At 45.1% G+C, this 16,325-nt stretch overlaps 1 protein-coding gene across 1 annotated transcript; it reads left to right on the top strand.

The window, feature by feature from the left end:
• The first annotated feature begins 3,876 nt into the window (after positions 1-3,876).
• LOC311362462 (angiogenin-like) lies at positions 3,877-5,634 on the top strand. The gene is made up of 2 exons (XM_084482317.1): positions 3,877-3,980; positions 4,753-5,634. Exon 2 carries the CDS (start codon positions 4,765-4,767, stop codon positions 5,356-5,358), a length of 594 nt encoding a protein of 197 aa, XP_084338443.1. The 5' UTR covers positions 3,877-3,980; positions 4,753-4,764; the 3' UTR covers positions 5,359-5,634.
• Positions 5,635-16,325: the final 10,691 nt, after the last annotated feature.

Genomic DNA, 16,325 nt, shown 5'->3' with positions numbered 1-16,325 from the left:
CCCGCCTGCACCACCCCGCCTGCCTGACTACTCGTCCCTCGCCCCGCCTGCACGATCGCCCCCCTGGTTCCAGATCCCCCGCCTGCCTGACTACTCGTTCCTAGCAGCCGTCTGTTCAACGTCTCCCGCCCTGAACGCGAGTCAATGGAGGAGTACATTGGGGAATCCCTCGCCGCTGGAATCATCCGCCCTTCATCATCACCTGTTGGAGCGGGTTTCTTCTTCATCAGCAAGAAGGATAAATCACTTCGCCCCTGCATCGACTACCGGGGTCTGAACGACATCACAGTGAAGAATAAATACCCATTACCACTCATCAGTTCCGCCTTCGTCCCCCTCCATGGAGCCTCCGTTTTCTCCAAATTAGATCTGCGCAATGCATATCACCTGGTCCGCATTCGGGAGGGTGACGAATGGAAGACGGCTTTTAATACCCCTTTGGGCCATTACGAATACCTTGTTATGCCCTTCGGCCTCACCAATGCCCCCGCAGTGTTTCAGTCCTTGGTAAATGATGTCCTCCGGGACATGTTGAACCACACCGTTTTCGTTTATATCGACTATATTTTAATCTTTTCTAAATCCATGGAGGAGCACAGGGTCCATGTCCGACAGGTTCTGCAGAGGCTGTTGGAGAACAGGCTGTATGTCAAGGCGGAGAAGTGCGAGTTTCACGTCCCATCCATTTCTTTCTTGGGGTATATAATCAGCCAGGGCCAGGTAGAAATGGATCCCTCTAAGGTCTCTGCGGTGGCCGAGTGGCCCCCTCCCTCAACCCGCAAGAGATTGCAACAGTTCCTTGGCTTTGCCAATTTTTACCGTCGCTTTATCCGTGGTTACAGCCAAATCGCGGCACCCCTCACGGCCTTGACTTCCACCAAGAGTCCCTTTGCTTGGATGCCGGAGGCGGAGACCGCCTTTCAGGGCTTCAAACAGCGGTTCGTATCCGCTCCCATCCTCACTCAGCCTGATCCTTCACTCCAGTTCGTGGTGGAGGTCGACGCCTCGGACACCGGAGTGGGCGCGGTGCTCTCCCAGCGTTCCTCCGCCGACCACAAGCTCCATCCTTGCGCCTTCTTCTCTCGAAGGTTGTCCCCGCCGGAGCGCAATTATGATGTAGGCAACCGAGAGCTCTTAGCGGTCAAGCTGGCCTTGGAGGAGTGGCGACATTGGTTGGAGGGCGCGGAGCTTCCTTTCATAGTTTGGACCGACCATCGCAATCTCGCGTACATCCAGTCTGCAAAGAGGCTAAATTCCCGTCAGGCCAGGTGGGCCTTATACTTTGGTCGGTTCAACTTTTCCCTCACCTACCGTCCCGGCTCCCAGAATGTCAAGCCGGATGCTCTGTCCCGCCTGTACTCTCCCGAGGACCCCGGCACTGACCCCGAGACCATTCTGCCACTCACTTGCCTCATTGCCACTCTCACCTGGGAGGTGGAGTCCGCGGTTCGTCTGGCGCAGAGGCAACAGCCGGATCCCGGTCTCGGCCCCCCTAACCGTATGTTCGTTCCTGACGCGGTAAGGTCTAGAGTACTGACCTGGGCGCACTCCTCCCGGCTTACCTGCCACCCAGGTATCACCCGCACCTTGGACTTCATCCGTCTGCGTTTTTGGTGGTCCACCATGGACCAGGATGTCCGCTCATTTATTTCGGCGTGTGCAACTTGCGCCCGGAACAAGACCTCGACCCGCCCCCATTCCGGTTTACTACAGCCCCTACCCATCCCTAGCCGTCCCTGGTCACACATCGCCCTTGACTTCGTCACCGGTCTACCCACGTCAGAGGGCAATACCACCATCCTTACCGTGATAGACCGTTTCTCAAAGGCCGCCCACTTCATCGCTCTTCCCAAGCTTCCCTCCTCAAGGGAGACCGCCGACCTCCTGGTCAAACATGTGTTCTGTCTGCATGGCATCCCCGCAGACATCGTTTCAGACAGAGGTCCCCAGTTCACGTCACAGGTATGGCGGGCATTCTGCAAGGCTCTTGGCGCCACTTCCAGCCTCTCCTCTGGGTTTCACCCCCAGTCCAACGGTCAATCTGAGCGAGCCAACCAGGAGATGGAGGCGGCACTCCGCTGCATCACCCACGCCAGCCCCACCACCTGGAGCTCTCAGCTGCCCTGGGTTGAATACGCCCATAACACACTGTTGAACGCATCCACAGGGTTATCCCCATTCATGGCCTCCCTGGGTTACCAACCTCCTCTGTTCCCTGATCTGGAGGAAGAGATTGCTGTCCCTTCGGTCCAAACCCATCTGCGCAGATGCCGGCGCATCTGGAAACGGACACGCACTGCACTACTCCATGCATCCTCTCGCTCCCAACTTCAGGCTAATAAGCGGCGTCGACCTGCGCCAGAGTACACCCCCGGGCAAGGGGTTTGGTTGCGGGCTAAGGATCTTCCCTTGAAGGGGATTCCTCCCAAACTCTCCCCACGCTTCATCGGCCCCTTCACCATATCCAAGGTGGTCAATCCCTCTGCGGTTCGCCTGAACCTCCCCCCCGCACTCCGCCGCATCCACCCCACCTTCCATGTTTCGCAGATCAAGCCAGTCGCTACCAGTCCGTTGTCCCCCCCCATCCCACCCCCACCTCCGCCAAGGGTGATTGATAATCATCCAGCCTGGACGGTCCGTCGACTCCTGGATGTGCGGCGCCGTGGGCGGGGTCACCAGTACCTCGTCGATTGGGAGGGGTACGGTCCTGAGGAGCGCTCCTGGGTTCCCCGGAACCACATCTTGGACCCATCTCTCATCCAGGACTTTCTCCAGGATCACCCGGCTGTGCTTGGGCGTCCGCCGAGAGGCGTCCGTCGAGGGGGGGGTACTGTTACGCCACGTCCCGCTACACGGTCCAACACCCACCTCTAGTGGCTGCTGGGCGTAACTGGTCCTCCTTCCCGCAACCCACCTGTGGGCAATCCCCAATCTACATTCGCTACTTAAGCCGGGGTTCCCCAATCAGCCGGCGCCAGTTCGTTGTTTCCCTAGCCTACTAGCAGTTCGTAACCAGCCAGCCTGTCTACTCGTTCCTCGTCCCGCCTGCACCATCGTTCTCCCGGTACCAGACCCCGCCTGCCTGACTACTCGTCCCTCGCCCCGCCTGCACGATCGCCCCCCTGGTTCCAGATCCCCCGCCTGCCTGACTACTCGTCCCTCGCCCCGTCTGCACGATCGCCCCCCTGGTTCCAGATCCCCCGCCTGCCTGACTACTCGTCCCTCGCCCCGCCTGCACGATCGCCCTCCCGGTTCCAGATCCCCCGCCTGCCTGACTACTCGTCCCTCGCCCCGCCTGCACGATCGCCCTCCCGGTTCCAGACCCCCGCCTGCCTGACTACCCGTCCACTGTCTAGCCCTTGCCCACCTGATTGCCTGCCCAGTACCAGACCCCCGCTCGCCTGACTTCCCGATTGCTCATCCAATAAATTCCTTTACCTTTTACCCTGTCTCCGCCTCCCTGTGTCCAGCATTTGGGTCCCGGTCTTGTACCGTAACAGTTAAAGAATACGAATGCCATTTTACCATACCTACTAAGCTCGCCATACCTCCACATATGGAAGACTTCTTTATATAGTCTAATATATAAAGTGTATATCTATAAGTATATATATATATTAGCATATATATTTTTGCATTATAGTTATCTATCTATCTCTCTCTCTCTCTCTTTCACTTTCTCTCTCTCTCTCTTTATTATTATTAAATCGTTTTTCAATTTTAGCCAAGCCAATAAGCCATGTAGGCTTTGACATTGAATAAGTGGTAAAAAATTAAGTTACTATTAATTAGTATTGTATACATCGTGTAATCTGCACCATGGCAAATAGGAGTAGGAACAAAACACAGCCCCTCCTCTCAGATAATTGTGCCTGGCCGGACTGCAGGTGTGCTCTGCCACACGAGTCTAATTACTGTTGGACATTTTGAGACCACTTCACCTCGTGTTGGAAGCTGTATTGACGCCTTGGAAGAGAGGTGTAAGTATATAAAAGACATGTTGATATGCTGTGGAATAATTGTATGAGTATACAAGAATATAGTTGTATATATTTAAGCAATAGATCACGACAGGCTGTGGTATGTTCTCATTATACCACAGTTAAGGGGCGTTGTCCGTCCGACTCGCAGCGGAGGTGCTGTCTTTTCCTTTCTGTATCGCAATGACATGGTCTGTCAACAAATTACAGTAAAAGCGTAAATGTGAATCTTGTCCAGTCTCTTGCAATCAATCTCCCACATACACTAAGGTGTAACTTACAATTTACAATAATTGTCTTCAAAACTTTAGCCATAGATTACATCAGAATATCCCTCCAGAGTACACTGTTATATTGACAACATGACTATAAATTTGACTTAGTCTTTGTCTTCCATATACAATGACACAAGGACTTGACATTCTGATGGCATTGACATGTTCTTTGACACAGATATTTACTTTTGAGAGATGAACTAAGGATTTTGAGCAAGAGACTGGCTTTTGCAGGTAATCCATGGTCTTTTGCTATTTGTACGAATTGGAAAGGTCCAACCAGTGATAGTCCTAATGGCCCACGGTCGATACAATACATATATTGTTTTACATGTATGTCGGTATGCAGTATTGTAATAAAATAAACATTCTCAGGTCTATTATAGTGCTACCTAGTTGTTATTATACAGCTATAAAGTAGTTGCTACTATTTGATCTACATTATGCAATAGTAATTAGAGGGAGAAGTGAGGGTTGCAGCCGTCTGATGTCCCCAGGTGACTGGGGTGATGTCCGGGTACCAGGGCCTCCTCCCGCTAGCCCTGCTGGGTCTCTGGCTGTGCCACTTCTCCCTGGCCAACAACAACACCCCCTGCCAGCCCTCCGGGTCGAACAACGCCTACGACATCTTCCTCCACCGCCATGTCCCGCCTGGAATGCCCAGCGGCGATGACCAGAATGCCTGGCAGAAGTTCATCTCCTCCATGGGCTGCAAGCGGCCCACCCAGTCCTTCCTGGACCCCGGCGACCTGATGCGGGTGAAGGCGGTGTGCAGCGACCGCGGTGGGCAGCGGCTCAAGGAGAACCTGTGCATCAGCCTCGAGCGCTTCTCCTTCGTCACGGTGCGCAGCGAGCTCAACACCTGCGAGATCCGCAGCATCACAAGGGAGAGAAAGCACCTGATCCTGGCCTGTGATGAGCTGGAGAACCAGTGTCTGCCCGTCCACTTTGAGAGCAACTGGCAGGACCTGAAGCCTGGTAAAAACGGCCAGGGCTGCCAAACGGGGAAGTTAACCGCTGCGGGGGCAGCGGCCGGCTTGGGGGCCAGCTGGCTCTGGTTGTTGATGTCGTCTGGCCTGCTTCTGCTCACCTGCAGTAAGTAGTTCCCTTTGGACAACAACTGCTTTTCGTATTGCATGATTCATGGTACTTTCACTTTATATGTGTTGAAAGGAAATTTTAGCGTTTACTTTAGTATTTCTGATGAGAGTATGTGAAGGGTTCCTGTCTGTGTATTTCACTCAACACATTGAATTGAGGAGTTTCCTGTAGGCCTAGTACCTTCTGTCTAGTCAGCAGGCCTACAGGATGTAGCTCTTCTCTGAGTACTTTCTGAAGTCGCACCACATCCTGTCGCATTTCATTGCTACCCAGCATGATTTTTGGATTCTCTGCGCAGCAGACGTATACTCTGCGCAGCAGAGTATACGTCACGTCGACTACTGTAGTGGGTGACAATCAGTGAAGTAAAAAAAGTATTTCGATTACAACTAGCAACCAAGTCTGGAGCCATTGCGGGGATGGGGCGGTCTCTGCATGTTTCCTTTGTCACCTCTTTCCTTTGTATACTGTATCGTGTTTGTATCCTGCAGTATTGCTTGTAAATGATTTCACAATACTTGCCTAAGGACATTGTTTAATGATTACCCCAGTAAAACAAACAGCCTCCGAGGCCAGCTGTTGTTTCTGTGGTTGGGCTTCCTCTTCTGGGAAAATGACCACGAAGAACATAAAGCCTATACTAAAGAAACCCAAACTGGATAACAACATACTAACAAATTATAGACCGATATCAAATCTTCCATTCATTAGTAAAGTACTAGAAAAGATAGTCTCAATCCAAATAAATTCATTTCTCAATGAAAATAACATATTAGAAATCTTTCAGTCGGGTTTCAGAAGATATCACAGTACTGAAACTGCTCTCACAAAATTAATTAGCGATCTCAGACTAAACTCTGATGCAAATAAAGTCTCTATCCTTATCTTATTGGATCTCAGTGCGGCTTTTGATACTATTGACAGGGGCAGACCGTACTGTTAGGCAAACCAGGCACTTGCCTGGAGCCCCAGGCCCGATAGAGGGCCCCCCCAAAATAGCGTCCTTATATTTCTTCCCCATATCTATATATTCCCCCCCCCCCCCCCCCCCCAGTCAACAATCCCGTTCAATCGCAACTCCGCTACGGCATCAATCAATAATTTCCTAATTTTTAATCTTTAATCTTTTATCCTTTGTGTTAATGTTGTAACGAGATTATGGTAACTCAAGAATCTTACTCTGCACTAAACACACTACCTTTTTAATTTTTTTTAGCTTTTATCTTCCACTATTTATATTCCTCCTTTGTGTTAATGTGTTTTGTAACGAGATTATGGTAACTCAAGTAACCTATTAGAGCACTAGGTTCTGATATGATGTTAATTCATATGTTTATGTTTGTTTGCAACTAGATTATGGTAACTCAAGTAACCTATTAGAACACTAGGATCTGATATGATGTTGGTTATTGTTTTATACTTTTCCTACTATATGAAGTGTACTTGCTGCTTGCCTTATACTGTCTTTTATACTATTGATGTAAAGCACTTTGAGCTACAATCCTTGTATGAAATGTGCTATACAAATAAAGTTTTATTATTATTATTATAGCTGAGTAAGCGTGTCAACATTAAAAATGCAACGTTCCATTCATTCATTATCATTCAAACGCAGAGGCATTGACACGGCTATTGCTGTTGGTGGTCTAGATCGATTCCTGCCAATATCGTTGGGCAGGAGTATGATGGTGCAGACAATTTAAGCGGGAAAGGCACACATCGCTGCACAGTTTCCCGCAGCAGTCTACGATCACTGCAGAAACCACGCTCTCAACTTGGCGATTGTGCACTCCACTAAGGTCAGGGATGTTCGTAACTGTCTAGACACGGTCCAATAAATAGTGAACTTCATCACAGCCTCACCGACGCGCCTACAGTGCTTTATGGCAAACAATCGCAACAAAAAACGCCTGCAGAAATTCTCAGACACCCGCTGGTCTCAGCATGATTCATGTGGCCTACAGTATGTCTTCTGTCATTGATCAATATGAGGACATTTTAACCACCATCAGAGGGAGACAGCAAGTGCAGCCCACACGAGCAATGGAATAATTCGATTTTATTATATGCCTTGTGATAGGGTTGCCTTGTTTGATCGGTACATTTCGACTGCGCATGTATTTTTGGAATTTTAAATTGCTGCAATAAGTTATATTTTTGTTGACTTCTAACATGTCTCTTTGCTGTTTAAATCTAACAGTAGTCTACGAGTAATATGTCGGCGGTAACCACTGTTTTTGGGGTAGGCCTATTGAGAAATAGAACCAGCTGGACATTCCGTGGTATTCATACTTTGCACGTGACGTCACAACGATTGGCTGGCGGGCAAGAACTCCAGCAACGAAACCTAGTAGGCTAATCTAATCAGGACGTCGCCAGTTTTACCACACGAACGGTCCTTGGTTCCTCTCAGTCCAAAATACCGTTGTGATGGAAATATTAGTCCAACGGGAACATTTTTGCCAGGCATAGCCTACACATGGCAAACTGACAAATTAGACACATATTTTTGTACGGAATCTCCCTGCTTCTGAAATGCGCGAACATCTCCGCCCAGCGCTCATTCCACTGTGCAGATTAAATCGCGCAGCATTCTGTAACAGCAACTGTGCGATCATCCCTGCCCTCACACATTGTTGAAATCATATGCTGGATGCTTTAATCTTTCTATGTGTATTTTAGTGAATGATCGGGCTATAATAAGACCACATTGGCTATGTAATCGCAGACAAAAGGGGACATTTCATAGTGGATGGTGAAATAGTAACATTCACCTTTGCTTTGATTATGAAGATATTCCTGTTTTTCACCTCCCATACGACAGTGTTGTTAACCCATCCGTAGGCTTTTAATTTTTGTGCGGTATAAGGTGACGGATTCTCAATGAGATAAATGTAAATATCTCCAAACTCCAAGTCTGGTAGAGTCTTTGCCAGCTTCAAAGTGTGGCGGGAGCGGGTGTTAGGGTGTTTGGTGTATGCGTGTGTATGTGTGATGTAGGTTGCCAACAACGCCACCTGGGACTCTACCCCAGGAAATAGCCCTCTAAAGGCCAACACAGGTCCGGAATCACACAAGGTCCAGAGGTCGTGGTTTCAAAAAGAATAAAATTTTATTTAACAATTATTAAAATAACAAAACTAAGTAATGCAGGGGGGGAACAAGGGCACCCAGATGGGACCACCACACTGGCAAACTAAACCAAAAGACACCAATCAGGGCTGGGCTTACCACGGCGGCAGGAAACTCAAAAGGGGATAAATGCAAACTAAAACCACCAGTGCACTGCAACAAAACTGTGTCAAACACCACCACCAGGGAAGGGCTGCCGCTCGCTGGGACCCAGCACCTATGGTACAAAACAAGAAAACACAAATTACGATCAGGCACAGTGTGGGGACATCTGGGACCTCTCAGTTAAAAGAAAGGGAAATCAATTACAATTATTAACAAAAAGAAATATCAAAACCAAATACAAATTTATGTATAAACAACTTAACAAAAGAACGAAATCCTAATTTAACCCAATGAATGGCTGAACAGAAACAAATCAAAAGTCAAACAAACGAATACATTATTAAAAATTTATATTGCTGCGTGAGGAGCAGCAATTACATAAAACACAACCAAGACAGGCGAGCCACTCGTTTGGAATTGTGTCCACACTGGACCGAAGCTGCGGCCACGTATAGCGACCCGAGCCAGTACGAGCTTCTCCGTCTGATTATTCTCGAACCAGGACAGCTTCGCGAACCAGGACAGCTTCGCGAACCAGGACAGGAGCGGACCTCGTCGTGGTGGCCAATGACTGGAACACACCAGGACGCCAAATGGATCAGTGCAGCACTAGTGGGAGAGTGGGAGACGCTGGTTACCGCGTCCCGCTGTACAGCGAGAAAGAGAGAGAGCGTCACAACTAGTGCAGAGAGGAAACTGCAGCAGCAGACAATAACGAGCAGCCTACCTCCGAGCTCTACTGCACCCAAGCACGCGCCCACCGAACTGCTCGCCCCCTCCGGCTCACCGTCACTCCAAGTACTGTACAACGGAGCGGGAGGATGAAACCCCAGGGCCCGATAAAACGAACACAACCTGGCAGTTGCAGTTGACACGGGATGCCTACCTTAATATTGCGACGCGGAGACATGGGCATGCACGCCGACCGACAGACTCACTGCAGTGTGGAGTCAAGAGGGAGAGTAGTGCCCAACACACCTGCTTTAAATCACGCACGCAGCGCCGCCCCCCAATTAACCTGTGCACGGCTGGCAGAGCATCATGCAGTGACCAGGAGGGAGATGGCTCACCCGGTCACAAAAGCAATAATTACATCACCGGGTGCTGTGTATGGATCACAAGTTCCGAGTATGTTTATCTTCTCTTCGTATCTAATTTTAACATTTTGTGACATATCGTCTAAATAGTTGATTGATTGAAGTATCGGAAATCTGCAAGGCTGCAATTCCCCTGGTTGGCCGTTGTTCGTCGCCATTTTGCCAGCGTTTGTTGCCCTCCAGGTATCGATGGTAGTCACGTGACCGCAAAGTATGAATTGGATGTGTTTTAATAAAACACATTGAGAGGTTATTCGCACCATAGATATATATAGAACACACATAATATGTGTGTTCTATATATAGAGTGTTCTATATATATACATACATATATAATCTCTTGGTATATATATATATAGATATATATAGGCCTATATATGATTCGCACGCCCCTTTTTAGGTGACACGGAGATTTGATTGAGAGACTAGTGAGTTATCAATATTATGGCTTCGTTCGCACGTTATCAAGACAAACTGAGTTTAACCGGCGGTGTTGACCCTTATCAACTGGATTCTGACACTAAGCAAGGACCCATCGTTGTTACCGGACGTCACGTATGGATTTATGTAATTACCTTGCAAATACAGTGTCTGCATATACAGCCCAGGAGTTCACAAGCAGCGTAAATAATGTTTATGTAATAAATGCATTACCTATCATCTACCTTACCGATACCTTTTAGGCTACCTTCCAATTCTAGACCTACAGCCACCTTCAGGGATGGACTGGGACAAAAATTTGGCCCGGGACTTTGGGATGGAGAGGCCTTTTATGAGACCGCGGGAGTAGCGCGCGTAGAATTTTGCCACTGTGTAAAATAATAAAAACTAGTCCTTATCCGTGGATATGTGCATTGCAACTACATGTCAATGTTGGGATGTGCATGTGTTTAGAATTTTGTGAAGATCACTGGGAAATATATTATAAGCAATCTTGTCCATGTACAAAATATTAGAAATTGCATGTGCCTAGAAAGGTAAATCAAGGCTGAAATGATCTAAATAGTGCAAGATACAATTATTTTAGTGGAATGAAAAAAGTGGGAAAGAATTGTCATATCTAACAACATACAAAGATGTCAAATTGTCTGCCCCTCACTGCTGGTTACTGCTTCACATAAATCACAAATCAAGCTTTTTTTTAACCAATGTTTGCAATCAAGTCAAAAGTCAGTCTCTGGCCAGGTATATATTGAGGGGCTATGTGACATTTCAGAGTGATAGGTCAAGCCGTTTAGGAGAAAAATGAGGACACACACACAGACAGACAGACTTTCCTTGATTGATATATTGGATTTATATAGTTAGAGAAAACAAACAGCTTGTCAACAAAATCATCAAAATAATCTGGATGTAGAGCTCGCTCTGCTTCCTCTCTGCTGGACCCTGAATCTGCCGGTGTAGAGCTACATCTGCATGAAAAATACTATAGGCTACACGTTAAACGTTTATTTTACGGTTGTGCTCACTGAGCGAACCCAGGTTTAAACTTTAATACTTTTAGCCGGGGGGGGGGGGGGGGGAGAACTCTCATGGGGATTGGGCAGCTGGTCAGCTGATATTGAAACAAAAATATTACAGGAAAGGCAAAAAAAAAGCAAAAACTCCATTTTTAATGATCTCTTGGTTAACGTATTTCCATTCGTCCTAGTATTTTGATATTATGTTGTTGTTGTTGTTTTTTTTTTTTTGTTGTATGTATGTATGTATGTATGTATGTAGTAGGGATGCATGATAACTTTTTTTTAACCGATACCATAACCGATAACTTTCAGCTCCTAAAGGCCGATACCGATACCAATAACCGATAACACACACATATACATATATATATATATATATATATATATATATATATATATATATATACATATATATGTGCATGACATTGTTGCTCGGACATCAGTAGATCATATTTGCAATGCTCTAACTACTACAGGTGAGATTTTTCTGAAAAAACATTTTATATGGAAATAGTATGCATTTAATAACTGAAAATGTTCCCTTGTCCCTGAACACACAGTGTGGCGAACGCGCCCTCTGCTGGTAGAAGTTAGACACTGCATCCTGCTAGATCACTACATTTATTTCAACAATAAACCAACCTTTCCTTATCAGAAAACACAGACAATTTTCACCGCACTCTGAACATAAGCTGTACTAAATGCAAATAATAATACTGTAGGTATATTACCCCAATGATGGCTCTGTATGCCACATTTGCTGTAGTAGATCATATGTGCAATGCTCGAACTACTAACTACAGGTGTGATTTTCTGAAATAACACCACTACCAAATGTGTTTTCCTACAAAGCTAGACTGATATATAATGACCATAAAAACAAAAATCTAATTATTTTTATGACTCAATACAACAAGTCAATTAAATACTCATCCCACCAAATCTTACAAAATTAGATGTGTGTCAATAGCCACACCCCCTCCAGAATGTTCAGGTATCAGAGCAGATTGAACTGCATCCCTGGTCCCCTCCATCTTTCTACAGTGTGAGGAAGGTAAGGCAAAGTTTTCGTCCTGGTTAATTTCTAAAAAGTGTTTTTACAAGCAGGAGCTTTTGAGCTCGATAAGGCAGCATGCTGTTTTACTGTAGGGTGGCTGTTTCACATTACCCTGTGAACTCAATTTGGCAGGGAAATGTAATGAATGATGGATAATGAATCATTGTGTCCATCTCTCTAGAAAATGAAAACACAAATGCATTTATATTTAGTGTTTTTACAAACAGGAATATGGATTTATTTTGAGCTAGTTAAGGCAGCATGCTGTTTGATGGTGGCTAACGTTACCCTGTGAAATCAAATTTGAAAAGAAATGTAGCTTAATGAATGATGGATAATTAATCATTGTGTCCAAAAATGAAAGCATTTCTAGAAATTCGTGCTTTTACAGAGAGGATATGAATTTTCTGTTAAAGCAGTGTGCTGTTTTATGCCAACTAATGGCGCATTTCCACTAGCACGGTATGGCACGGCACGGCACGGTATTTGCGTGTTTCCACTAGCACGTAGTACCTGGTATCAGGTACTACGTTCTGCTGTTCTGCCATTGTGTACTTGGGGTGAAGAACCATGACGGAGCGTTACTTTAAATTAACAATTTTGTTATACAGTAATAGACAAATGTGCGTCTAAAGAGTTAAAGTCTCCTGTTTAATAATGCTGTTTATTGTAACCTGTAGTCATACATGTTTCCAAGGATATTTGAAGGAGAGCCAGGGTTAGGACTTCACTCAATTCATATTAAACCAGTGATGTTCGAATGTCATTTGTCTGCACAATACATGATAGGTTCCTTTTGTTGTTTATTTCAGACTCAAAGGAGGACTTCTGCTCCCATTGTGGCCTAAAGGTGCCTCTGTCACTGCAAGAAGAAACACAGACAATTACTTGGGTAAGTGTCATAAATGTGAGAAGAAGTCATTCATTTCAACTTCAAAACTAATGGTGTCTTCTATTAATTATTGTCTATTGTTACAGATTGAATGTGATAAGTGCCAGAGATGGTTTCATGCACGTTGCCTTGGGTTGACTCCAGACATGATTCCGGCTGAAAATGCAGAATGGTGGTGTGACATGTGCTGCTTGCTTGTGATTAAATGCGTCCTGATAGCATGATAGATGTTGTTTTCTGAAAAAAGCCTCACCTGTAGTAGTTAGAGCATTGCAAACATGATCTACTACAGCAAAAATAATGGTAAAAGGTAATTTCATTGATTTTTAGTGAATATTTTCAGTTATTAAATGCATACTATTTCCATATAAAATGTTAGAGCATTGCAAATATGATCTACTACAGCAAATGTGGCATACAGAGCCATCAGTGGGGTAATATACCTACAGTATTATTATTTGTATTTAGTACAGCTCATGTTCAGAGTGGGGTGAAAATTATCTGTTTTCTGATAAGGAAAGGTTGGTTTATTGTTAATAAATAATGTAGTCATCTAGCAGGATGCCGTGTCTAACTTCAACCAGCAGAGGGCGCGTTCGCCACACTGTTCAGGGACAAGGGAACATTTTCAGTTATTAAATGCATACTATTTCCATATAAAATGTTTTTTCAGAAAGATCTCACCTGTAGTAGTTAGAGCATTGCAAATATGATCTACCACAGCAAACAGAATGGGTAAATGTCATTTTATTGTCATTTTACCGAATGTCAAGCCAATATCCAATAACGAACCAACTTTACCGCGGTAATGTACCGAATATGGCCACCGCGAACGCGGTGACGTTTATAGAATATGGACAGGGCGCAACTACCTACTTTCTGGGGAGTATGCAGACACATAGAAGGCGCCCCCCCCCCCCCTTATAAAACAAAATGAAATATACTTATAAAACACAATACTTTTATTACTGACTTCCATTTTAGGATTCATATTACAGCAGGTGATCAGCTCAATCAAAAACAAAAAATAATGTAGCCTATAATGATGTAATAATAATAATAATGTAATAACATGAAAAATAACATGAAACAGCAGCTCAATACATTCGCTGTACTGGACATCTGCACAAAAGCTTGTGCTTTATGTAACAAAACCATGGGCATTTAGGTTTTTGTGGCCTCACTAGTTTAATTACCCCTACCTGATGTCATCACTGGTCTCCTCTATAGCAGATGCCATCACCAACCTCATGTCTGTCTCCTTCACCCCTTGCCTGTGTTCTTTTCCACTAAGTCATATTGTCAAACAAGCCTTATTTAATATCTTTGAATAAATTACACATCTTGCTGATGCAATTTTTCCATATAAATAATATTTAGAAATGAATCACTTGGCTGTTGCAAGTGGCTGTTCCTACACTTCCACCTAATATTAGACCAACCTGTTGCCTTCCCCTGTCTGTCCTGATTCTTTCTCTCCATCCTCACACCTGAATGACATGAACTTTGTGTTAAGGAGGTTTCAAAAATACAGCAGTCAAACCACATTTTAAAAAAAAACTGAAATTTTTATTTTAAATGATATCCTTATTGGATACATACTATATGAACATGTTGGACCCAAAACCACACAAAGAAATGTAAAAACAGAGTTTTTACAGAGTTTTAAAATTAAATTATTTTAAACTATTTAGGCTAACTATTTAGGCACATTCGAATCATCATACTTTTAAGCACGGGAAAATAATATTTATATATATATATATCAACTTTATAACTCAGTCTCAGCCAGTTTTTACTGGCATAGAGATTGAAGCAAAACAAAATTACCACAAACAAGTTTCTTTATTTTGTCATGATCTGTTATATTGTAGGCTAAATTCTGATCAGTACACAGCTGCAAGACAACAGTAACCTGTCGTTTTACTAGTAGGCCTAGTAGCTTTAGCTAACCTGAATATTTACAAGCCTCCTGTTGATACAATCAGTACGTTTACATGCACAGCTTAATTCGATTAAAGCCATAGCTCGATTATGCTCCTCAATTGGACAACTGCAATTGTCCGCGTATACATGGCGGTGAGTAAATCGATTCATTGGCCGAAGCGTGTCATGCTCCGGTACGATAGGTGGCGCTGTGCCCATTTCAACTAGTGGTAATAGAGCCACCGGTTGACCTCTTTACGTCACCAGCAACAACAAACTCATTCGAGAAAGCGATGTTTCAGCAGACAGCTGTCAGTTCACTTCGGGTCTATATCATTTCTCGGACGCTCCATTGTTCCTCTCGGTCGTATGCCGACTCCTCCGGCTGCTCTGCCGGTGGAGCAGTCCGCATACGACCGAGAGGTCGGAACAATGGAGCGTCGGAGAAATGATATAGACCCGAAGTGAACTGACAGCTGTCTGCTGAAACATATTTTTCTCCTCCATGTCACGTTTCAATTTGGACTTCAGAGAGTCAAAGCCAAAGTTAATTTCCCCCAATTCCTTTTCCCCATGGGCGAGATAAACCCGACTAGCAGTCTTTGTTGTGGAAGTACCAGAGAGTCGGAGAAGCCGACGCAGTCTGTAAGATTCATAATATCAGAGAATACCCCCGTCAGTTCGGCCGCGGCGCAATGAATGAATAAAGATCGTTGTTATTTTACAACCTCGTTGATGAGCAACATTTAGAAAAACATGGACTTTTAATTCAGCCTTGGGTTAAAGCAAAGCGTAGTGTGTACTGAATGCACGTTGATGATGATACTCCTTATAGGGGGTAACTACATTGGCACGACACCGGCTTCCTCCATCTTCTGCGCCAGCTTTTTAAATAAATCGCTGACCCAAAGTGAGTTGACAGCTGAAAACATCTTTCTCCCACCGGAGCAGCCCCTCCGCCGCCCGTCCGTATACATTCCCCGCCGCGGTGCAATGAATGAATAAAGATCGTAAACACGTCGGGAGAAAAAAACATTTATTTTGACAGATGTGCCCGAAGTTACTACTTTACAACCTCGTTGATGACCCACATTTAGAAAAACGTGTACTTTTAATTCAGCTCACTCTTAATTCGACTATGAGTAACCCAATTCGATTTGAGTATAGCTCGACTAAGGACGGTGTATACATGCATCTTAGTAATCCAATCATAGTTGGACTAAGCCAATAAGTCGACTTTCTTGAGTGTCATGTAAACGCACTGAATGACATAACTTACCTACTGCCTTTCAACCAC

This window comes from Micromesistius poutassou (genome assembly GCF_964030765.1).
Source record: "Micromesistius poutassou genome assembly, chromosome: 17".
Classification (NCBI taxonomy): domain Eukaryota; kingdom Metazoa; phylum Chordata; class Actinopteri; order Gadiformes; family Gadidae; genus Micromesistius; species Micromesistius poutassou.
Note: the sequence above shows the minus strand (reverse complement) of the source record. Positions and strands in the feature narration are given on the sequence as shown.